The 25,739-nt window shown below is 27.9% G+C and overlaps 3 protein-coding genes across 3 annotated transcripts; 2 read left to right on the top strand and 1 right to left on the bottom strand.

The window, feature by feature from the left end:
- Window positions 1-4,677: 4,677 nt before the first annotated feature.
- Window positions 4,678-9,876, bottom strand: LOC109608562 (glucose dehydrogenase [FAD, quinone]-like). Its single transcript, XM_020025010.2, has 3 exons — window positions 9,536-9,876; window positions 7,450-8,765; window positions 4,678-5,172 (listed from the first exon to the last, which is right to left on the bottom strand). Exons 1-3 carry the CDS (start codon window positions 9,696-9,698, stop codon window positions 4,822-4,824), a joined length of 1,830 nt encoding a protein of 609 aa, XP_019880569.1. The 5' UTR covers window positions 9,699-9,876; the 3' UTR covers window positions 4,678-4,821.
- A 3,854-nt stretch (window positions 9,877-13,730) lies between these two features.
- On the top strand, window positions 13,731-15,628 carry LOC126265074 (leucine-rich repeat-containing protein egg-6-like). The gene has a single exon (XM_049965569.1). It carries the CDS (start codon window positions 13,787-13,789, stop codon window positions 15,533-15,535), a length of 1,749 nt encoding a protein of 582 aa, XP_049821526.1. The 5' UTR covers window positions 13,731-13,786; the 3' UTR covers window positions 15,536-15,628.
- Window positions 15,629-16,354: 726 nt separating this feature from the next.
- Window positions 16,355-22,296, top strand: LOC126264780 (leucine-rich repeat protein SHOC-2-like). Its single transcript, XM_049964067.1, has 4 exons — window positions 16,355-16,394; window positions 16,453-16,665; window positions 20,206-21,608; window positions 22,189-22,296. The coding sequence occupies exons 1-4, from the start codon at window positions 16,373-16,375 to the stop codon at window positions 22,294-22,296; spliced, it is 1,746 nt and encodes a 581-aa protein (XP_049820024.1). The 5' UTR covers window positions 16,355-16,372.
- Window positions 22,297-25,739: the final 3,443 nt, after the last annotated feature.

Genomic DNA, 25,739 nt, shown 5'->3' on the forward strand with positions numbered 1-25,739 from the left:
ACGTTTATAACGTGGCGGGTCGGACACATGTTTCCAACACATGTGCATACAGTTTTTAAACAAATTTAAATATTGTGGTGGCCACCGCTAATATTCGTTACGTTATTTATTTATGCTACCGTATCTCTCATATTGTTTTTTATTTTTTATACGTTATCAGCGAATTATTTGGAGATTCACCGCAGCTGTGCAATGTATAATGAATGGGTGTATCCTGAATAAGTGACCAAAAAGAAGGGAGATTATTCAGGAGGGGACGGCATAATACCCCACAAATAAATAAATAATTCGGTTTTTAATGAAACGACGTTTACCGTAAACTGTTAGTTAGTTAGTTATATATTTATGAAGTTATAATTTTTTTAATAATTTAATAAAATTTTAATAATTTAATAAATAATATTGTGTTTTAATTACTCTGAATTGATCTCTCTTATATATAAAGTATTCTCTAGATTTAATAATCCAATTAGAAATACTTTTATTTTAGATACTAAAAATAAAACAAATAATCAGTTGATTAATGAAACGATTTTTACTGCAAACTGATAGTTACATATTTATGAAGTTATAATTTTTTTTAAGGATTAGTAATTTTTTTAATGATTTAATAAAATTAATAATTTAATATTATGTTCTATTTTAATAAATTTGTCATACTTATATATAAAGTATTATCGAGATTTAATAATCCAATTACAAATGTAAACTACTAGTTACATATTTAAGAAATTTTAATTTTTTTAATGATTAGTAATTATTCTAAATAATTTAATAAATTTGAATAACTTAATAACTAATATTTTCTATTCTATTTTAGTGAATTTATCATACTTATCTATAAAATATTTTCCAAATTTAATAATATAATTAGAAATATTTCTATTTTAGAGTTTTATGAATTTTTTGAATTTACTAATTCCTTAACGGATATATTTTTATTTAAATATACTATTATTTTCCTTTGTTTAATTTTTTTTTCCTTATTTTCATGTATAATAAAAATATTTTTAACAATCAATGAACTATTTCTTCCAATTTTTAAATAATTTCTAATTTATAAATTTATTGGTTTAACTTTTCCTTTCTTAAATGAAAGATATTACTAATAAAAAAGCTTAAAGAAAAAAGTCACTTTTTTGGCACAAAATATACAACGTATTGGATAACGCCAAAATTGTTTAAATCATATTAATAAACTTAACTACACCACTTAAATGGGTATATACCAAATTTTGTACTAAATTATGCATATTCATAATCTGTAGAATTTTCCAGTAGTGAAAATATGGCATTTTGTCTATAAATACATATTTATTTAGTATTATTAATTATTTTTTATAATTTAATAACTAATATTGGGTTCTATTTTAATGAATTTATTATACTTATTTATAAAGTATTTATAAGTATTTTCTAAATTTACTAGTACAGTTACAAATATTTTTATTTTATTTTCTGAATTTGTTAATTTCTTAACAAATATATTTTATTTAAATATACTATTATTATTTTCCTTGGTTTAATTTTTCTTCTTATTTTCATATATAATAAAAGTTTTTTAAACAACTTATTATTTATTGATTTTTCATTTTACAATCAATGAACAATTTTTTCCAATTTTTAATTAATTTTTAATTTATAAATTTATTGGCTTAGCTTTTCCTTTCTTAAGTGTATATAAAAAAATTATTATATTTATAAAAAAGCTTAAAGAAAAAAGTCACTCTTTTGGTCGAAAATAAAAAACGTATTGGGTGAATTGTTGGACGCTAAAATTGATTAAGACATATTAATAAACTTAATTACACCACTGAAATGGGTAATATATATTATAGAAAATTATCCATATTCATAATTCTGTGAAATTTTCTAGTTATGGACACGTGACATTTTATCCATAAATACATATTTTCTTACTTTACAATTGAAAAAAAGTTTATTAAAATCGGACGATAATAATATTTTTTTAATAAATTAGTTCGTCTAAATATTTAACAATAAGTTTATATTCAATTATTTTTTTGTATTTGGGGCTCCATCAATTATCCATTATATGAATAGAAAATAGTTACTTTTATCAATCGTAAGGTAAGTAACAATTTTTAAACTTACCTTTTTCTTCGTGTGTCGTCAAATTTTGAAATTGATAAAAATGTGTCACGGCAAAAAAGGTTGAGAATCACTTTCATATCATATTTTAAAATACTCAAAATTAAATGTAAATAATGAACACCCTGTATAAAATTTGGGAAATATAAATAATGGTTCCTTAGAGGATAGTCTTTGATTAACATAAATAAACTTTCCACCAAACAAACAAATATTTTAATTAGATCAATCTGTCAAAATATTTGGAAAAAATTTAATAACTAAAACATGTAACATGTAGAATTGAAATACTCAACAATATATAGAATGATCTTCCGGTGAAACTAAAAGTGAAATTTTTTTGTAAAATAAATTAGTAATAACATAATTGATGTCAAATTGTCAAATTTCAGTTCTATATTATACTACTTTTACAAGAAATTTGTCAATTTAATTTTTAATAACAATTTAATTTTTTCAATTTATGAGATATTTTAAGAGTTTTATTTCCTATTTATTTTTTTATACTATAAAATTCAACTAGAAATAGTTTTAATATAAAGATTTGCGAATTTATGTTTTCTTGTCGGTAATTACATATTGTAAGTAATTACAATTTTTTTAATAGAAAAAATATTATATGTCCAATGATTATAGTAAAAGATTAGATTTTTTTTTATTTAAGTTAAATTTATTTAAACCATTTATTTTTTATGTACTATTCGTTATTAACTTATATATCATATAATTTTTGTAGTAGTCTAATTTTCATAACACAAAATTTATATTAATATTCACGTATATAAATTATAAATTTATGTAATTTTAGTTTTATAGAAATGTATTAAATAAAAAATATACAACATTCCCAAAATATAAGATTTATTATTTAATATAATATAAGTAAAAAGCACAAAATTATTAACCATTAAGATTCCTGTTTTTTATTTCTGTATCAATAATATAAATAATATTCTTTCATTCATCAGGTAATAATACTATTTCATTAATAAGTACTATTGTAGTTTTGTATACATACTTGATGAATGAATTTTTTGTATGTTATTTTACTTACATTATATTATATATTTTTTTAAATTAGTATCACTTAATTATAATAACATGTGGCACTAGTATTACAGCTAGATAAGGTAATTGTAAGATAAGTACGTACAAACTTAATAATGCACAATCGAATATAATAATACATGAGTCATCCAATTCTAGACATTAAATTTATAAATCGCATTATTAAAATTCGAAAGGGCGTGCATTAAATAGCGTTAAAATGTTATAAAGTGTAGAGATCTCATTACTAGCTTTAGTTTAAATAAACATTCACATCCGGTGATTGTTTGTAACAATGAATTGCTAAGTGGAATTGTTTCAAATGCGATCTGAATTATTATTTCGGTGACTGTAATAAAAATATTTAATTAGGCTACGTAAAATGAAATCATTTTTTTTTTATTATTTTTTTAATTTGTCGTTTTTTATATTAACAAAGAACGTAATTAATGTGAAATAGTGAACCGATGCCAAACCTCTTGGTGTAATATGGGTTGTCTACCTACCTTAAAATATTTCATTAAAGGTTGCTGTATAATATAAAATATTTACTTCTTATTTTTTTAATTTGACACTAAAAAGTTTTATTAAATTAATTTCAAGAAATTATCAACTACACCACCTTATGGTGGTTCTGTGGCTTACTACCACTTCACACACCACTGGTGATCGGAAGCTAACGGATCCAACCAAAATTCCAATCCCTCCCAAGAAAGATTCTCCAAATTTTCAGGATTGATTTTGTTCTCCTAAATTCAGTTGTCACGGGCTGGAACCTTTGCTTGCCTTTCGTCCTCTAAGTTCAGCTCATCAATATATGCCCTGAATATACCGACTGGAAATCCTTTGCTTCTACTAAATTTTGAGATATATATAAGACAGTAAAAGATTCCGACTACAAAGTCAATTTGCAGACTTTTACTGTCTCTGCCGTGTATGAGGTCTCTCTTAAAATGCAGTCGGATCAAACGGTTTTGTTTTTTTCTTTTCAATCCATATATTAGTTTCTTCTTACAATGCGGAAAGAGTTTGTACCATTTGAATCCTGAAAAAAACAACATGAACAATAGAGACAGTAAGTGTCCCACTATGGGACAGACTTCTACTGTCTCTGTCATGCATGATATCTCTCTCTAAATTCAGACGGGTTAAACGCTTTTCCTACTGTATATGCCACCTATTGGTTATGACTCTTGGAAGTCGTACGATGGAGGCTGGATTTTTAGTTCGTAAAAATCCCACAATATCTCCAATCCCACCAGGAGATAGACGTCTTTTGAAAATTTTCCTTCATAATTCGACTTAGAAAAGAGTAAATTGATGCTGTAACTACTGTAAAATCAATTGTTTACCTACTTTAAAAATATACAATTTATAATGATTACTAATTAATAATTTTTTATATGCAAGGTGTTTCGAAATTAAGGTAAAATATTTAATTTAATATAATATCTTAAATTTTAATATAAGGATCAGTTTTCAAAATCATATCACCACGTATAATACCACTCTAGACATTTTAATGAATTTTGGTACTTTAAAAATATACAATCTTAATAATAATAAGTAACTTTTATGTATTAACTAAAAGTATTTACCAAATATTTGACTCACAAATAAAACATAACAAAGAACACAGTTGGTTTACAAATAAAACTGAATCTAAACATAATTCCAACTAGTCTTGATCATATCAGCAGCCTTTTCGCCGATCATGATTATCACAGCGTTGGTGTGTCCAGCCACCACGTTGGGCATGATGGAACCGTCGACCACCCTCAGACCACGTACTCCGTGTACCCGCAACTCGTGGTCCACCACGGCGGCCGGATCAGACCGTGGCCCCATTTTACATGTGCCCACCTGGTGGCCCAACGTGGTGGAGACACGACGCACCGCGCAAGACCAGTACTTGTCCGTGTCGAAGGGTAGATGGTCGCAGCCCGGGAACGGGATGGTGTTCAGGGTCGCCCCCAGTTTTTGAAAGTGGGACGTTTTAGTTAATGAAATTGCCTGGAAAAATGGAAACGTAATAAATGAAATTGAAAAGGTTGAGGTTTTTGAACACTGGTGTACATATTTTATCAAGCTGTTTATGAAATTCAATTGCTTCTCTAATCATTCTCTTATGATATCCAGTTGTCGAGGCAAACAATAGTGTAGCTTGGAATTTTATCTTATGATTTCCGTCTAACAGTGCATGTTCAGCTACAGCAGACTTGTCTGATTGTCCTACGATGCTGTTTCCTTTGTGTTCCTTATTCCTAGTCCCTATTGAACGTTTTGTGGTATCAATGTATATTTTCCCGCGAGAGCACGGTATGCGGTATCTCCTAGAAGCTGTTTGATGGTCTCACCTATCTTTGGCAGATCTGAGACTGTGTTGAATCTTCCTTGTTGATGTAAAAACAGTATGAATATTATGTTTTAATAATATGTTTCTATTTCTATCGGTAACTTTACATATAATATGGGAGAAAAGCTTTATCAATTGTGACCTCACTAGGTGGATCTTTATTATTAGTATGATGTCTCATTGCATGTCTTATTTCTGAGCCTTTGAATCCGTTGGCCTGTGGTGTTTTTTCCAAGTGCATTTGTTCTTCACTGAGGTGATGTGTGGCACATATCCTTTTGGCTCATTCGATTAGTGTTTTGATGACCCCTTGTTTTTGACTAGGATGATGGTTAGATAGTTTATGTAGATACCGATCGATATGTGTAGGTTTTCTTTATACTGTGTGGTCCAAATGTTCACCCACCCTTTTGACTAAGACATTCAAAAAAGATATTTGATTTTACTTCTCCAATTCCATTGTGAATTTGATATTGTTATGTTGAGAGTTCAGGTGTTTTAGAAACTGATCTAGTTTTTCATGTCCATGTTTCCAAATTACGAAAGTAACATCCGCGTAACGATACCAAACAGAAGGTTTGTATTTGGAAGTTTCAATCGCTTTTTGTTCAAACTTTTCCATAAAGAAATTGGCAATCACTGGACTAAGAAGACTGCCCATGGCTAATCCTTCAGTCTGTTCGTAGAATTTGTTGTTCCAAACGAAATAGCTTTCAGTAAGGCACGTACGGAAAAGATCCACAATGATGATACAAACGAAACTGCATCCTAGGACAATCAGACAAGTGTGCTATACCTGAACATGCACTGTTAGATAGAAATCATAAGATAAAATTCCAAGATACACAATTGCTTGCCTCGACAACTGGATATCACAAGAGAATGATTAAGAAAACAATAGAAATCCCTAAACACGGAAACAACTTCAACAGAAAAGAAGAAGCCTTGAAGCTTGATAAAATATAGACGGCAGTACTCAGAAACACCAAAATCAGTTGTCTAAGTTGTCATTTAGTTGTTAATCATATGTCAAAGTGACACGGGCCAAATTAGACCTCTGAAGATATTAGCCACTCGTGCTAGTGAAACGTTATGAAATAATCGTCGAATAAACTCGAACAACTGTAGATATAAATGAAATTGTTTACGTTATTTACTTTGTGTGGTCTCTTGATCGATCATGGGAATGTCACGGACGATGAAATTAATTGCGAAACGAACGAGAAACAAAAATTGGGAAAAGTTCAACGTTAACCTTAACACGAAATCACTTCAGATTGCCAAAGAGCTGGCTCTTAACAGTCCAAAGTCTAGCATTGTTCGAATATTTGTTTTATTAAAATCTGTAACAGGCTATCAAAAACTAAAGCGCCTAAATATTTTTGACATTGACTCTAAAAAATTACATGTCTGTTAATTACAATGTAAACTTAACCTTTCTAAGATGTTCTTGAAATTATTGTGTGTAATCTTGAAATATCATTGTAGAGAATGGATTGCGCAAACATTCTGGGATTTATTACAAAATTAACACCGGTGATTTTGTACGCGATTAAATGACTATAAGTGTTTAAATTAAACGAACATTACGACATTCGTAAGAAGTCTTCCACAATTTTAACTTAAATAATATGTTATGTTTAATATAATTTAGAGTTATTATAGAAGTAACATTACCAACACATAGTATTTAGCAAATAATAAAATTAGTTTGAATATATATTTCCTAGAATGTTAGTATCAATATATATATATATATATATATATATATATATATATATATATATTGATATAATCATATCAACAAACAAATTGCATCACATAACCTTCAGTTACAACATACACCTATCGTGAAATATAAATTAAAGAAAATTATATAAAAATCAATTTGACATAAATATGTTGTTTATAGTACCGGTAAAAATGCTACTCACCATTTTGATACCTTCCACCATAGTATCAACATCATCTTTTTCAGTGAAATAATTATGCTTGTATATAGGCCAATGCAAAGGATTCGAATCCCGGATGAGAACGCGTCCCCGACTCTTGGGTCGCATCAGCACGGTGGCGATGCTAAAGGCGGGCCGTCCCAAAAGCGGAAGATACACCCTGTTGAACAAACTGTTCGGAATACCAAGCAAATTGCGCAAACTTCCGTACAGGTCGCCGTTCAAAGCACCCGCTCCCAAGACCAGCTCCATGTCCGGATAGTCCGGAATTTCGTTGTACTTAGTCTGTACGAAGGCGAGGGCCAAGGCGCCCCCCGGCACGGTGTACGGCCCCTTTCCGTACGTTAAATAGTTGTAGATGTGCAAGGGGTTTTGCATTTGTAAATCGGATATGGTGATCGACTCGTTGACGGTGAACGCCAAGGTGGACATGGCCATGTGGTCTTGCAAGTTGTAGCCGACTTGTAGGTCTTGTATCACCGGAATTCCGACTTTGGTTAAGTCCTCCTTTGGTCCGACGCCGGACAACATCAGGAGGTGAGGACTGTTGATGGCGCCTGCGGATAAGACCACTTCCTTCCTGGCACGGATCCTGTGAACCTGTTTGTTCTTAATAAATTCAACGCCTTTGGTTTGCTTCGTTTCCGGATCAATTATTATTTTAGTCACGCGTGACTCGATTGATACGTCCAAGTTTGGTCGGTCCATGACGGATTTGAGGAACGCTTTGGAGGCGCTGCACCTCGCACCGTTCTTCATCGTAGCTTGGACTTTCGAGAAGCCTAGGCTGTGTCGACCGTTCGGATCGTTGTTTTTGTAGCCGAACACCTCACCAGCCTTGATGAAGGCTTTGGTTAAAGGAGTTTCGAAGCTGGGATGTTCTATGTTCAGGTAACCACTGGTTCCGTGCATTTCCTGATCAATGTCGGTGCACAAGGTGCAATTTTCGGACTTGATGAAGTAAGGCAGGACGTCTTTGTAACTCCAGCCTTTGTTGCCGAAACTCTCCCATTGGTCGAAGTCTTGTTTGTTGCCGCGTGTGTACAAGAGGAAATTGATTAAAGAGGTGCCTCCGAGTCCTTTCCCTCTGGGTATGTTACATCGACCGTCTATCAATCCCAAACATGCGGAATCTTGCTTCTGGCTTTTGTAGCCCCAATTATATGAAGTTACGGTTTGCAAGGCGGCCAATAAAGGTATGTCCGTCAGGAAGATTTCATCTTTTCCAGCTTCCAAAAGAAGAACTGACCAGTTAGGGTTTTCTGATAGTCTGTTAGCCACAACGCTTCCACCTGATCCTAAATAAATAAATATAATAATAATTCTTTAAACGTGTTGATTGTTAGTCAATATTTAAATTATTTTTGTGAGTGAAAACTTCTTTAGACCAATAAACTATGTGTCTATCGGCGTTTCAAGAGGTACCCGAAAACTAGACTTCAAGAATAAAATCCTGGAACTAGAGGATGAGTTACAGCGGTACATTTGAGAGCATTTTGAAATCAGATAAAATTTTACTAAAGCAGTGGTTTCGTTAAAGGTCTCCAGCTAAGGTGGAAATGAATTTGACGCTAATATCTATTACTGTTTTGAAAGTGGAGGGTTCATAGAGGAGAATAGAAGTATTCGAAATTTTCAGGATTATCTTTATTTCTGATGTACTTTCAAGGAATAAATCATAAATCATAAATATGTCCAATGATCGAAAACTCTGTACTAGAAAACATAAAACGACAATGGATGCCGCTTTTTTCGCGATACTTTCTAAGTTCTAAGTTTTTACTTCTATCGCCAGTCTGCCAATATTAATTTTTTGTGTTAGTTTCTTGTGGCAATAAATAGAATTATTCATTATACTGACAATGTATGTAGAACACTTAATATTTTAGATAAATTTAAATGAAACAAAGTTTTAATCATTGAAACAGAAGGAAATGAATCAAAAGATAGTCGTTATCCTGTAAAAAATAATTATTTATTTCCGGAGATTACGCATTAATAAAAAGGAATAATATTTTTAAAGTAATAGTTGGTGAGGATTGAGTACAATTTCTAAAGAATTATGTACCTGCTCCAATTATGATAAAATCATACTCCTCTTTTAAATGGATGTCACTGTTCACCTGTGCACCACCATTAAAGTTAAACATCCTCCTAATCTGTTCGAAAAGCCGCACCTGACACTCACAAACAGTCACAACCAACACCAACAGCACACAGAACGTCCGCATTTCGCAAAATCACACTTGTAACCACAACAAAAAAACTTAAATGAAGTAAACGCGGTCTAAACGCGACCAATATCTCCAATTTTTAACCTTGTCCGTCTCCGAGATCCCACCAAAAAGAGCGTTGCAAAAACATTTTAATTATTAAATTACTGCAGCACGGCTACGTGCTACGTGCCACTAAGGAGCCATCGATTAGAATAAACAATTGGCTGTCCAGGTTGCTTCCAAGGACGATCGGATCATCTTCATCCTTGTTAGGATTGCATTTGAAAAAACGCCACTTCTCTCCTATGTTAGAAGGCTTAATTGCAGTGGAACGTTATTTTATTTTATATTCAAATGACTGTCGTTTGAGCAACGCAATTACAAACTGCAATTAATTCGTTATTCGTATTCGTTATTTAATAAAATATTTTCATATTAAGTCATAATACAATAAGAGGTGCGGTCAAAATTTACTCTCCAATACCTTCAACATAAAACAAGCGGTACTTTGTCGGTGTTTTATACAAATACTTTTGTATATTTGTTATAATAATTTTAGATTCAAATTAAATATTGACCTTAACGTAAAATTAAGACAAGAAAGTATTGAAAAAAGGAACTGAAATGTTAGAAAATTGACAAATTATAATTAAAATAATTAAATTATTTATTTTACTTAATTATGTCCACTGGACGCACATAATTAAACAATATTCAATACGCGCCGATATAAATTCTTAAACCACTTTCTCAGGCTGGGTCACGGTTAGTTTGTGTTTTATGGGAATTAAAAACGCAATATTTCGCAATTTTCAGGTTCAGCAGCCGTAATAGGTAACTTGGAGATATTTAGAAATATACAATACTCGTATAAAGTTGTTTTCTGCCTTTTATATCCCACTACACAATGGTTTTCCCATAAGATTTGGCTTTTTGATTTATATTGAGATTCTGGAGTTGCTCTAATATATTTGAGTAAAACTCAAGATTTGGCAAAACAATCATTTAAATTAAAGATGAATGAACATTAGCAATATCTATTTATATGGTATTAAAAATTAATAAATAGAAATTAAAAGGTTGTGTCCACTTTTTTTCTTAAATCAAGATAGCACTTTTAATAAAAAATGAACTACTGAAAACAAATTATAAAGTTATGAATAAATCAGTTGTAGACGGTTTTTAGGTTTTTTTAAAAAATTACTAAGAATGAAAAATTTGTCAATTGTTGAAGCTAGAGCCTGGAATTTGTTTAAGTTGATTGTTGATATTGTCATTGACACATTTTGGAAACTAAAAAAAAACCAAACTATAAGCATAATGCACAGGAGCAACTAAGCTGAAAAATTATGAAGCAATTAATTAACTTAAAAATTGTAATAATATTCTCTATTATATGACAATTTAATAAATCAAACTTATTGGTCTCTGAGAATTAATATTTTTATTAATATGTAAATTTAATTATAACTTAAATTATTAATGAACGAGATTCAATCACTGAAAAGTATTATTTTTATTAGAAGTTCTATAGAATTACAATATACAGGATGATTCACCTAACTTACTAATTAGAAGTATATGGAGGACGGAAAAAGATATCGGTTTGAAATTTTTATAGCAGATATAACTTGACTTCAACATCTTTATTTATTTATTTTAAACAAAAGTACAAGTCTGGCTTGGCTTGTATTTTCTAAATTTTTACATTCTACATGTAATAGCAAGTAAAATTATTATACCATGTCCTGTACCTAAACCTAATGGCTTTTACATTGTTTTCATAAGAGTTTTTGCTTTTCAGGTATTTTTTTTCCAAATTTTTTATCTGATGAATTATTTTAACTTTAAGAAATCTTCTTTATTATTTTTTTAAATAATTTTTGTTTAATGTAAACACGCCTGATTCAATTTTATTTTTTAATCAATTAATATTAATTTCCGTTTCAAAGTTATTAATAAACTTTTTTCATTGTCTAAAATTTATTAAATTACTATAATTAAACCTATTCAAAAGACTCAATTTTACTTTTCCAAAATTGTGAAATGTGTACTTAGATGTAATACATTTTAAACATTAACTAAAACACATGTAAATGTAAGCAACGTATAATTCATAATATTTCAATATTTTACAATATTATTTTTTCATTACATTAATATATTGTTTTATAAATTACAAATACAATAAAAAATTGCGTATAATTAAGATAATTCAACAATTAATTAATGTTCTGGCGAAGACGCAGATACTTTTTCTTGATAAACTTGGTAAATTTGTACAAGAAGCAACAAAATGAGGATAGTTATAATAAATCCCTGCGTTATGTTATTAGTTACTGGAATTGAATCTTTCTGTAAATCTTCGGATTTCTGTTTCAAAGCAACACCTCCTAAACCCCTCATTTCAGATGTCAGGTTTCTAATAAGTATAATGTTGTTTTTTGACTTCAATTCATCTTGAACATATTTTTCCAAATTATCTTCTCTGGATGTTAAATTTTTGAGTATTTCTAACATTATACTGTTATATGATTTCAATTCACCTGTAGTATTTATGTGTTCAATATCCATTTCAGGTTTATATGAATATAAAAATTTAAAAAAGTTTGTGTGATTAAACTTTTTATCAAAAAATTCATACATTTCAGTTTCAGGAAACGATAAATTTTTACCAGATTTAAAACTATTTAAATATTTTACAAAATTTGATTTGAGAAAGCCGTATTGAAAATAATCGGAGATCGAGTTATTTTTGAAAATATTTTGTACAGAATTTTTGATTGAATCAATTGTATCTGTGTAATTTAAACCTTTGTCGGTGAATGATTGAAAATATTTACAAAAATTGCTGTTAAAAAAATCGCGGTTAAAATATTGAAGCAATGTCGTCGAATTTGGTGGTTTTGATTGCGCCGCATTTTGTTCTATCGAATCCGATTTAGTATTATCACATGAAATGCCCAAAATATTACTACCAGAGTAGTTGCAGCCAGTGTCAAATTTAATTTTTCTATCATTAAGATCTTATTATATTAATAAGGTTTTGACAGTCCCCCCCCATTCCCGCTTATAAAAATTTGAGTCATATGTGGCATGTATTTTAAATTGACATAAAAGTCACGCAATAAATTATCCCTTAGATTGAGTGATCGAATTTGTAAATACGTAAAGTCAAACATATATTTTAATAAATTACTTGATAGATCTAAATTTGTGAGTTTTGTTAATGAATCAAATTCACAAACTGGTATTTCTTTTAACAGTTATTGGACAAGTTCCGTAATTTCAATTCAACGAACATTCTAAAACATCCGGCTAGAATTTTAATCAACAAATTGTTGTTTAATTCCAATATTTCAATTGAATCAATATTATAGAAAGTGTTTATGTCTATTGATGTTAAATTGTTAAAACTTAAGTCAACAGAACTTAAAAGAAAGGGCATATCGGAACATCGAATTATTGATGTTATTAATATTGTTATGATTGAGTATAACTTTATTAACACTGAAACAAATTTGAAAACTTGATATATTGCTTAAGTCTAAATATTTTACGCGGTGGCTGAATAAATAATCAGTGTAGAGAAAATTATTCCCAATATAAATACTCTGAAGATTATCAAGGAAAATAATATATATATATATATATATATATATATATATATATATATATATATATGAGAGTATATTATCAGTTATATTATGAAGTTCTGGCAATGTCTCATTCACTTTAACAAACCGTCACATTGAATCAATATCAGTTGAGTGAATGTTCGAATAATACATTTTTTTGTGTATATCGCCTATTACAATTGGAGGTATGTTACCTACTTTACATATTGTCATTTATATCTAACAACAATCATAATAACTTAAAGTTCTAAAATGTGTTGCAACATATGCTAATTTCGTATCCTTTCAGGGATGTCCGCAATCAAAATTTTGTTGATTATTCTTTTAACAAAAAATAAATTTCAGTTCAGTTTTTCTTGTCACAGCACAGGAGATGGCAATTATGGTAGAATGTTTACATGTGATACAAATGATCTAGATTTTAATTCACCAGAAGAAGTCTTAGAACTAAAACTTTATGGTTCGATGTCATCTATACCTTCTTTATATTTTACAAAATATTATTATACTCAAAAGTTAAATTTGGAGTCTTTAAAAATATTAAAAATTATTCCGGGAGCGTTTAATAGATTAAACAACTTAAAAGTTCTACATTTAAATAAAAATAATTTAACTAATTTAGGGGATGGAATTTTTAATTCATTAATTTATCTCGAGGAATTGTACTTAGAATTTAATAAAATTGAAAATATTACTGATCACGCATTTGCTGGATTGAATAATTTGAAAATTTTGAATTTAAGTGAAAATCGTCTTCACCAAATATCCCAAAGTATTAATTTTCTTGGTAATCTTCAGAGTATTTATATTGGGAATAATTTTATCTCCATTGAAAATTTATACAACCACCGCGTTAAATATTTAGACTTAAGTTCAAACAATATATCAAGTTTTCAAATTGATTTCGGTGTTACTACAATTATACTCAATCATAACAATATTAATAACATCAGTAATTCGATGTTCCGATATGCCCATTTTTTAATTCATGTTGACTTAAGTTTTAATAGTTTAACATCAATAGACATAAACACTTTCGATAGAAATAATTCAATTGAAACATTGAAATTAAACAACAATTTGTTGATTAAAATTCCTGCCGGATGTTTTAGAATGTTTGTTGAATTGAAATTACTGAACTTGTCTAATAACTGTTTAAAAGAAATACCAGTTGGTGAATTTGATTCATTACAACAACTCACAAATTTAGATCTATCAGGTAATTTATTAAAACATATGTTTGACTTTACGTATTTACAAATTCGATCACTCAATCTAAGGGATAATTTATTGCGTGACTTTTATGTCAATTTAAAATACATGCCACATATGACTGAAATTTTTATAAGCGGGAATGGGTGGGACTGCCAAAACCTTATTAATATAATAAGAGATCTTAATGATAGAAAAGTTAAATTTGACACTGGCCGCAACTACTCTGGTAGTAATATTTTAGGCATTCCATGTGATAATAATAAATATACTAAATCGGATTCGATAGAACAAAATGCAGCGCAATCAAAACCACCAAATTCGTCGACATTGCTTCAATATTTTAACCGCGATTTTTTTAACAGCAATTTTTATAAATATTTTCAATCATTCACCGACAAAGGTTTAAATTACACAGATACAATTGATTCAATCAAAAATTCTGTACAAAATATTTTCAAAAATAACTCGATCTCCGATTATTTTCAATACGGCTTTCTCAAATCAAATTTTGTAAAATATTTAAATAGTTTTAAATCTGGTAAAAATTTATCGTTTCCTGAAACTGAAATGTATGAATTTTTTGATAAAAAGTTTAATCACACAAACTTTTTTAAATTTTTATATTCATATAAACCTGAAATGGATATTGAACACATAAATACTACAGGTGAATTGAAATCATATAACAGTATAATGTTAGAAATACTCAAAAATTTAACATCCAGAGAAGATAATTTGGAAAAATATGTTCAAGATGAATTGAAGTCAAAAAACAACATTATACTTATTAGAAACCTGACATCTGAAATGAGGGGTTTAGGAGGTGTTGCTTTGAAACAGAAATCCGAAGATTTACAGAAAGATTCAATTCCAGTAACTAATTACATAACGCAGGGATTTATTATAACTATCCTCATTTTGTTGCTTCTTGTACAACTTTACCAAGTTTATCAGGGAAAAATATCTACGTCTTCGCCAGAACTTGTTGAATTATCTTAATTGTACGTAATTTTTTATTGTATTTGTAACTTATAATATAATGTATTAATTAATGTAATGAAAAAATAATATTGTAAAATATATATACATTAACATGTGTTTTAATTAATGTTTAAAATGTATGACATCTAAGTTAAAGGTAAGTGCACAATTAACAATTTTGAATTGATTGGTTAAATATTATAAAAGCAAAATTGAGTCTTTTAAACAGGTTTAATTATAGTAATTTATTAAATTAATTAATTAATTGATTAAAAACTTAAAGAATCAAGCATATTTACGGTAAACTAAAATTATTAAAAAAAAAAAATAATAAAGAAGAATTCTTAAAGTTGAAATAATTCATCAGACAAAATTTTTGAAAAAAAAATGCCTGGAATGCAAAAACTATTATGGAAACAATGTAAGAGCCATAAGTTTTAGATATAGGACATGGTATGATAATTTTACTTGCTATTACATGTAGAATGTAAAAATCTAGAAAATACAGGCCAAATCAGTTCTGAAATTTTGTTCAAAATAAATAAATAAAGAAGTTGCTATAAAAATTTCAAATCGATACCTTCTTCCGTCCTCCATAAACTTTTAATTAATAAGTTAAAATAATAATAATTAAGTTTATAAATAAATGAAAATAAAAATTCTCAGACACCAATAAGTTTCATTTATTAAATTCAGTTTAGCCCAGTGTGTGAGTATGTTAGTGTACAAATTATAAGTATTCAATAGGCTGAGTTTTATCATTAAAAACAGAATTATCAGTTATATTAAAATGTATCATTGTAATATAACAACATTGTGAGACGAACGCAGTTGAGTGAAAGTTTAACGAAGTAAATGTTTCCGAAAGTGTCAGATGGTAACTCAAGGTATTTTTTCTCGCTTAAATACTATTGTAGAGCTTCTTAACATTTTAGGGATGGATGAATTAAGAATATTTTTAATTTTCCTGTTAACTGGAAGTGAAATTAGATTCAGTTACTCCTGTACTGGAACGGGGTACAGAAATAATAATAACAATTACTACTACAATTACAACCCAAACCCGTACGACTATTACTTCGTAACATGTTCTGCTACGCATCTACAGTTTGATTATCCAACCGCAACTAAAAAACTAACACTTGAAGGTTCTTTATCATCCATATCATCTTCATATTTTACCAAATTTTCCAGTACAAACGAACTATCCTTGAGCTCATTGAATATAAAAGAAATTCTGCCTGGAGGTTTTAATAATTTGCAAAATTTAAGAATTCTTCATCTCGATCACAACTCTATAAGTAGCATAGAAAACGGAATATTTAATCATCTATTTACACTCGAAGAACTGTACTTAGAATTCAATAAAATCGAGAATATTACTGAACACGCATTATCTGGATTGGATAGTTTGAGTATTTTGAATTTAAACGACAACCGTATTCATACATTGCCGTCTAGTCTCAATTCTCTAAATAGATTACGTAGTGTTAATGTTTCAAATAATCTTCTCACCATTGACAATTGGCCTAACTCGTATACAACAAATTTAGATTTGAGTTCAAACAATATAATAAGTATTCAAGGAGGATTTAGTACTGTAGAACTTAGACTCCATCATAACAATATTAACCAAATAAACTCCTCAATGTTTAAAAATTCTTATAAATTAACTTACCTCGATTTGAGTTTTAATAATATAACTTTTTTAGAAACAAACACTTTTAATAAGAAAAATGTGATTGAAACATTATTATTAAACAATAACAAATTATCAAAACTTCATTATGGATGTATTAGAGTATTAACAGAACTGAGATTATTAGATTTGTCAAATAATCTGTTACAGATAATACCACTTGGGGAGTTTGATACTTTAACAAAGTTGGAGAAACTAAATCTTGCAGGGAACTTTCTACAAAATATGTTCGAATTTACATACTTATCAATACAGTCGCTCAATTTAAAAGATAATCAGTTAACTGATTTGACTATTGATTTAAAATATATGCCTAAGTTGACTGAAATATTTATAAGCGGAAATCGATGGGAATGTCAACATCTTATGACTTCAATAAGACAGCTTAATGATAAGCATATTAAATTCGATTCAGGTGAAAACTATTCTGTGAGCAACATCTTCGGCATTCTATGTGAAAATAATGCGTACACGAAATCCGATTCGTTAATTCACACACACAATACGAAACCCGAAAAACCAAACGTGTCACTTTTCAATTACTTCAACAACGATTTCTTCAAGAGTAATTTTTATAAATATTTCGAGTCACTTAAATTGTTCGCTGACAAGACCATGAATGATACAATTTCTATCGTGGATTCTTTGGAAAATATTGTTAAAAATAATTCAGTGGTCGATTATTTTCAAGGTGGTTTCCTTAAATCGAAGTTTGTACAATATTTGGAGGCGTTTAAAACTGACAGAAATTCAACGTTTCGTGAAACCGAAATTTACGACTTTTTTAATAATAAATTCAATAGCACGAACTTTTTCAAGTACTTTTCTTCTTACAAATCTGAAGGCGACGATGAACGTCAGAATGTTACCCCTGAAAATGAAATTGTTAAAGAGTTAAAAATAAATAATAAATTTATATTACAATTGTTTAAAAATATATCGACTAAGGAGTCTTCATTGGAAAAATATACGAACGAATTAAAATCAAATAATATTATCATGTCACAGATGCTTAAGAACTTAACAAACAAGGATTATTTTTCTGAAAAGGCCGCCCCCTTAAAACTGAATTCTAATGATTCACCGAAAGGCGCAGTTTCAATGTTGAACGTATTGTTGGGAGTTGTTATTTTAATTTTAATTATGATACTTCTTATTAATATTTACAAAATTTACTATTCAAAAAACTCATCTTCTAATCCAGAACATGTGGAATTGTCTTAAATATTATAATTATTATACTTTATAATCCTTATAGAAATAAGTCTATATTTAAAAAATTGTAATAATAAAATGTTATAACAATAGATACAATATATATATATATATATATATATATATATACTATATATATCATACATTATAATCATTAAATAAATAAGTGTAATTTTTAAATTGTAATAATAAATATTATATGGCCGTTAAATTGTTTCATTTTTAATAGTTGTGTTCATGAAAAATTGTAATTATGAAAAAATTTCTTGGAACCTTTGAGGATTAATACTATTATTATTCAATATCGTCAAGGTTTGTTTTTATTTAAATTAAGAGAATAATAATTAACTAATTAGAACATTTATTTTGCAATCAAAGTAACCTGTATAATAAATAGTTTAACACAAAATATGTTTTTATTAACATTCTTATAAAAAATACATATATATTACAAATTATCAGTTGCAATGTAAAATAGCATGAAGATATAAGCTAATTGCATCAATTTAGGTAGTCTTATTAAGATTAAATATAAAAGTTGAACAAAAAGTTATTCGTAGAGGTTTAACTGAATTGTGGTTAGATACAGAAATGCCCATAATTATAGATATTTATTAAAAAGAATCTTGTGTAAAGTCTAAGATAAAAGTAAATGCATATTTAACAATTTGTTGAGGCAAATATTTATCATAAATTATTATTTCCTTTTTTGAATAATTCTTCGTTTAATATTTGTGAAAAGTAAAATTGAATTTGTTAAATAGGTTCAGTTGTAGGAATTTAATTAATCTGACAGAATTAAAGAAGCTAATATGATATGTTTCAAAAAGAAATGAATATTAATTAATTAAAAATTTAATGAACCAGGCATTAAATCAAAATCAACTCATCAGTCAAAATTTTTGAAAAGAAACTGTATCTCAAAAACTACTATGAGAAAAATTTAAAAGCCTTGGCATGATAAAATAAGAACTGAAATTTTTTTCAAAATAAGTCTAAATAGAAGTGGAAGGCAAGTTATATTTGCTAAGAAACTTTTAAATCATAAATACATGTTTCCGTTCTTCCTAAACATCTAATAATAAGACAGGTAATCACACTGATTGTTGTAATTCTATAGAACTTCTAATAAAAATATCATGGATCATATTAATATTTATGTGTATTTAACACCGAATGAAAAATAAAACTTTCCTGTGATTGAACCCGTCCGGATTTTTGTAAACATATAGGAACAATTTTATTTAACCTTATAAAAGAGCGGTTATAATTATATTTACATATTAATAAAAACATTAATTCTCAGACACCATCAAATTGAGCTTAACTGAGTATTTTAGTAAGTTTGTGTACAGATTATAAGAATTCTGTAGATCGAGTATTATCGTTGATAAAAAAATTATCAGTTATGTTAAAATGTATCATTGTAATATAACAACATTGTGAGACGAACGCAGTTGGGTGAAAGTTTAACGAAGTAAATGTTTCCGAAAGTGTCAGATGGTAACTCAAGGTATTTTTTCTCGCTTAAATACTATTGTAGAGCTTCTTAATATTTTAGGGATGGATGAATTGAGAATATTTTTAATTTTCCTGTTAACTGGAAGTGAAATTAAATTCAGTTACTCCTGTACTGGAACGGGGTACATAGATAATAATGACAATTACTACTACAATTACAACCCAAACCCGTACGACTATTACTACGTAACATGTTCTGCTACGCATCTACAGTTTGATTATCCAACCGCAACTAAAAAACTAACACTTGAAGGTTCTTTATCATCCATACCATCTTCATATTTTACCAAATTTTCAAGTACAAACGAACTATCCTTGAGCTCATTGAATGTAAAAGAAATTCTGCCGGGAGGTTTTAATAATTTGCAAAATTTAAGAATTCTTCATCTCGATCACAACTCTATAAGTAGCATAGAAAACGGAATATTTAATCATCTATTTACACTCGAAGAACTGTACTTAGAATTCAATAAAATCGAGAATATTACTGAACACGCATTATCTGGATTGGATAGTTTGAGTATTTTGAATTTAAACGACAACCGTATTCATACATTGCCGTCTAGTCTCAATTCTCTAAATAGATTACGTAGTTTTAATGTTTCAAATAATCTTCTCACCATTGACAATTGGCCTAACTCGTATACAACAAATTTAGATTTGAGTTCAAACAATATAATAAGTATTCAAGGAGGATTTAGTACTGTAGAACTTAGACTCCATCATAACAATATTAACCAAATAAACTCCTCAATGTTTAAAAATTCTTATAAATTAACTTACCTCGATTTGAGTTTTAATAATATAACTTTTTTAGAAACAAACACTTTTAATAAGAAAAATGTGATTGAAACATTATTATTAAACAATAACAAATTATCAAAACTTTATTATGGATGTATTAGAGTATTAACAGAACTGAGATTATTAGATTGGGCAAATAATCTGTTACAGATGATACCACTTGGGGAGTTTGATACATTAACAAAATTGGAGAAACTAAATCTTGCAGGGAACTTTCTACAAAATATGTTCGAATTTACATACTTATCAGTACAGTCGCTCAATTTAAAAGATAATCAGTTAACTGATTTGACTATTGATTTAAAATATATGCCTAAGTTGACCGAAATATTTATAAGCGGAAATCGATGGGAATGTCAACATCTTATGACTTCAATAAGACTATTTAAGGATAAGCATATTAAATTCGATTCAGGAGAAAACTATTCTGTGAGCAACATCTTCGGCATTCCATGTGAAAATGATTCTTTAAAAAATATTGTTAAAAATAATTCAACGTTCCATGAAACCGAAATTTACGACTTTTTTAATAATAAATTCAATAGCACGAACTTTTTCAAGTACTTTTCTTCTTACAAATCTGAAGGCGACGATGAACGTCAGAATGTTACCCCTGAAAATGAAATTGTTAAAGAGTTAAAAATAAATAATAAATTTATATTACAATTGTTTAAAAATATATCGACTAAGGAGTCTTCATTGGAAAAATATACGAACGAATTAAAATCAAATAATATTATCATGTCACAGATGCTTAAGAACTTAACAAACAAGGATTATTTTTCTGAAAAGGCCGCCCCCTTAAAACTGAATTCTAATGATTCACCGAAAGGCGCAGTTTCAATATTGAACGTATTGTTGGGAGTTGTTATTTTAATTTTAATTATGATACTTCTTATTAATATTTACAAAATTTACTATTCAAAAAATTCATCTTCTAATCCAGAACATGTGGAATTGTCTTAAATATTATTATTATTATTATTATACTTTATAATCCTTATAGAAATAAGTCCATATTTTAAAATTGTAATAATATATATATCATACATTATAATCATTAAATAAATAAGTGTATTTTTTAAATTGTAATAATAAAATGTTGTAGTAATAAATATTATATGGCCGTTAAATTGTTTCATTTTGAATAGTTGTGTTCATGAAAAATTGTAATTATGAAAAAATTTCTTGGAACGTTGGAGGATTAATACTATTATTATTCAATATTGTCAAGGTTTGTTTTTATTTAAAATAAGAGAATAATAATTAACTAATTAGCACATTTATTTTGCAATCAAAGTAACCTGTATAATAAATAGTTTAACACAAAATATGTTTTTATTAACATTCTTATAAAAAATACATATATATTACAAATTATCAGTTGCAATGTAAAATAGCATGAAGATATAAGTTAATTGCATCAATTTAGGTAGTCTTATTAAGATTAGATATAAAAGTTGAACAAAAAGTTATTCGTAGAGGTTTAACTGAATTGTGGTTAGATACAGAAATGCCCATAATTATAGATATTTATTAAAAAGAATCTTGTGTAAAATCTAAGATAAAAGTAAATGCATATTTAACAATTTGTTGAGGCAAATATTTATCATAAATTATTATTTCCTTTTTTGAATAATTCTTCGTTTAATATTTGTGAAAAGTAAAATTGAATTTGTTAAATAGGTTCAGTTGTAGGAATTTAATTAATCTGACAGAATTAAAGAAGCTAATATGATATGTTTCAAAAAGAAATTAATATTAATTAATTAAAAATTTAATGAACCAGGCATTAAATCAAAATCAACTCATCAGTCAAAATTTTTGAAAAGAAACCTGTATTTCAAAAACTACTATGAGAAAAATTTAAAAGCCTTGGCATGATAAAATAAGAACTGAATTTTTTTTCAAAATAAGTTAAAATAGAAGTGGAAGGCAAGTTATATTTGTTAAGAAACTTTTAAATCATAAATACATATTTCATAAGTTCATGTTTCATCACACTGATTGTTGTAATTCTATAGAACTTTTAATAAAAATATCATGAATCATATTAATATTTATGCGTATTTAACATCGAATGAAAAATAAAACTTTCCTGTGATTGAACCTGTCCGGATTTTTGTAAATGTATAGGAACAATTTTATTTAACATTATAATTATAATTACATATTAATAAAAACATTAATTCACAGACACCATCAAATTGAGTTTAACTGAGTATTTTAGTAAGTTTGTGTACAAATTCTAAGAATTCTATAGATTGAGTATTATCATTGATAAAAAAATTATCAGTTATGTTAAAATGTATCGTTGTAATATAACAGCATTGTGAGAGGAACTCAGTTGAGTGAAAGTTTAAGGTTATAAAAGGTTCCGAAAGTATCTGATGATAACTGAAGGTATGTTTTCTCGTTTAAATCAATTTCAGTTATTTGTTAGATTAAAATATGTTAGAGGATTTCTTCACATTTTAGGGATGGATACATTAAGAATATTGTTAATTTTTCTGTTAATCGGAAGCAAAATTAGGTTCACTTTCTCCTGTACTGGGAAAGGCTTCAGAAGAAGTTCTAATATCTACAACAGAAGATTTAATATCTACAACAGACAACAGTACAACAGAATTCAGTACGACTATTACAACGTAACATGTTCTGCTACAGATCTGCAATTTGATTATCCAACCAAAACTAAAACACTAACACTTGAAGGTTTTTTATCATCCATACCATCTTTATATTTTAGTAAATTTTCAAGTACAAACGAATTAAATTTGAGTTCGTTGAATGTAACAGATATTCTACCGGGAGGTTTTAACAATTTGCAAAATTTAAGAATTCTTCATCTCGATCATAACTCTATAAGTAGCATAGAAAACGGAATATTTAATCATCTATTTACACTCGAAGAACTCTACTTAGAATTCAATAAAATCGAGAATATTACTGAACACGCATTATCTGGATTGGATAGTTTGAGTATTTTGAATTTAAACGACAACCGTATTCATACATTGCCGTCTAGTCTCAATTCTCTAAATAGATTAAATAGTGTTAATGTTTCAAATAATCTTCTCACCATTGACAATTGGCCTAACTCGTATACAACAAATTTAGATTTGAGTTCAAACAATATAATAAGTATTCAAGGAGGATTTAGTACTGTAGAACTTAGACTCCATCATAACAATATTAACCAAATAAACTCCTCAATGTTTAAAAATTCTTATAAATTAACTTACATCGATTTAAGTTTTAATAATATAACTTCAATAGAAACAAACACTTTTAATAAGAAAAATGTGATTGAAACATTATTATTAAACAATAACAAATTATCAAGACTTCCCTATGGATGTATTAAGGTATTAACAGAACTGAGATTATTAGATTTGTCAAATAATCTGTTACAGATAATACCACTTGGGGAGTTTGATACTTTAACAAAGTTGGAGAAACTAAATCTTGCAGGGAACTTTCTACAAAATATGTTCGAATTTACATACTTATCAATACAGTCGCTCAATTTAAAAGATAATCAGTTAACTGATTTGACTATTGATTTAAAATATATGCCTAAGTTGACCGAAATATTTATAAGCGGAAATCGATGGGAATGTCAACATCTTATGACTTCAATAAGACTATTTAAGGATAAGCATATTAAATTCGATTCAGGTGAAAACTATTCTGTGAGCAACATCTTCGGCATTCTATGTGAAAATGATTCTTTAAAAAATATTGCTAAAAATAATTCAACGTTCCATGAAACCGAAATTTACGACTTTTTTAATAATAAATTCAATAGCACGAACTTTTTCAAGTACTTTTCTTCTTACAAATCTGAAGGCGACGATGAACGTCAGAATGTTACCCCTGAAAATGAAATTGTTAAAGAGTTAAAAATAAATAATAAATTTATATTACAATTGTTTAAAAATATATCGACTAAGGAGTCTTCATTGGAAAAATATACGAACGAATTAAAATCAAATAATATTATCATGTCACAGATACTTAAGAACTTAATAAACAAAGATTATTTTTCTGGAAAGGTCGCTTCCTTAAAACTGAATTCTAATGATGCACCCGAAAGCGGCGTTCCAATATTGTATGTGTTGTTGGGACTTGTTATTTTACTTTTAATTTTTATACTTCTTACTAATATTTACAAAATTTACTTTACAAAAAACTCGTTATCTTCTCCAGAACATATGGAATTGTTGTAAATAATATATATATATATATATATATATATATATATATATATATACCGATTGGCCTTCGATCCTACTTAATTTTGAGAGAGACATCATGAATGACAGAGACAATAAAAGATTCCCACTACGGTTTTCTAATATGTATATATATATATATATATATACATTACTCTATTTTGTAAAAAATTATTTATATTATAGTATTATAGTATTTTATAAAATTGTAAAAATAAATAATAATAAAATAAATGTTATTATAATAATAAATATTACATATCTGTTAAATTGCTTTATTTTTAATCCTTTATTGACACATTCTAAGAAAAAATAACTATGAAAATTAATACTAATATTACATAATAAAGTCAAGTATTATTTTAATTTAAATTAGAGGAATAACGGAACATTTATTTTGCAATCTAGGTAACCTATTTAAAACTATTACGGAGTATTACAGATTTATTAAATTTACCCATTTTAACAAATTGTTGAACACAAAATTAGTTTTTATAAATATTCCTATAAAAAATACATGTACATTACAATGTATACTTTTAAAACACCTTATGTACCGAAAGTGAAATGACCTATACCTAATTTTTTTTCCAAAAAAATAAAATATCTGGTGCTAAATATTTCATTTTTAGCATACGCTTTAATCAAGAGCCAAATTTTATACAGGGCGTAATTTTGTGCATTTTAAAACATGGAAGACCGTGTATCCTACACATAAAAAAATATATTATCGGAGATTTTACTC

Source organism: Aethina tumida, chromosome 3, assembly GCF_024364675.1.
Source record: "Aethina tumida isolate Nest 87 chromosome 3, icAetTumi1.1, whole genome shotgun sequence".
In the NCBI taxonomy this organism is placed as follows: domain Eukaryota; kingdom Metazoa; phylum Arthropoda; class Insecta; order Coleoptera; family Nitidulidae; genus Aethina; species Aethina tumida.

What these genes read in the sequence shown, in the direction of transcription:
- LOC126265074 (XM_049965569.1), top strand. Translation starts at nt 13,787, where the DNA reads ATGTCATCTATACCTTCTTTATATTTTACAAAATATTATTATACTCAA.
- LOC126264780 (XM_049964067.1), top strand. Translation starts at nt 16,373, where the DNA reads ATGTTTCCGAAAGTGTCAGATG. An exon ending in GTTTCCGAAAGTGTCAGATG is followed by an intron (nt 16,395 to 16,452) that starts GTAACTCAAGGT and finishes TTAACATTTTAG; the next exon opens with GGATGGATGAATTAAGAATA. An exon ending in TAAAAAACTAACACTTGAAG is followed by an intron (nt 16,666 to 20,205) that starts GTTCTTTATCAT and finishes TAACACTTGAAG; the next exon opens with GTTCTTTATCATCCATACCA.
- LOC109608562 (XM_020025010.2), bottom strand. Translation starts at nt 9,698, where the DNA reads ATGCGGACGTTCTGTGTGCTGTTGGTGTTGGTTGTGACTGTTTGTGAG. An exon ending in TTTTATCATAATTGGAGCAG is followed by an intron (nt 8,766 to 9,535) that starts GTACATAATTCT and finishes TTATTTATTTAG; the next exon opens with GATCAGGTGGAAGCGTTGTG. An exon ending in TGGTGGAAGGTATCAAAATG is followed by an intron (nt 5,173 to 7,449) that starts GTGAGTAGCATT and finishes CCATTTTTCCAG; the next exon opens with GCAATTTCATTAACTAAAAC.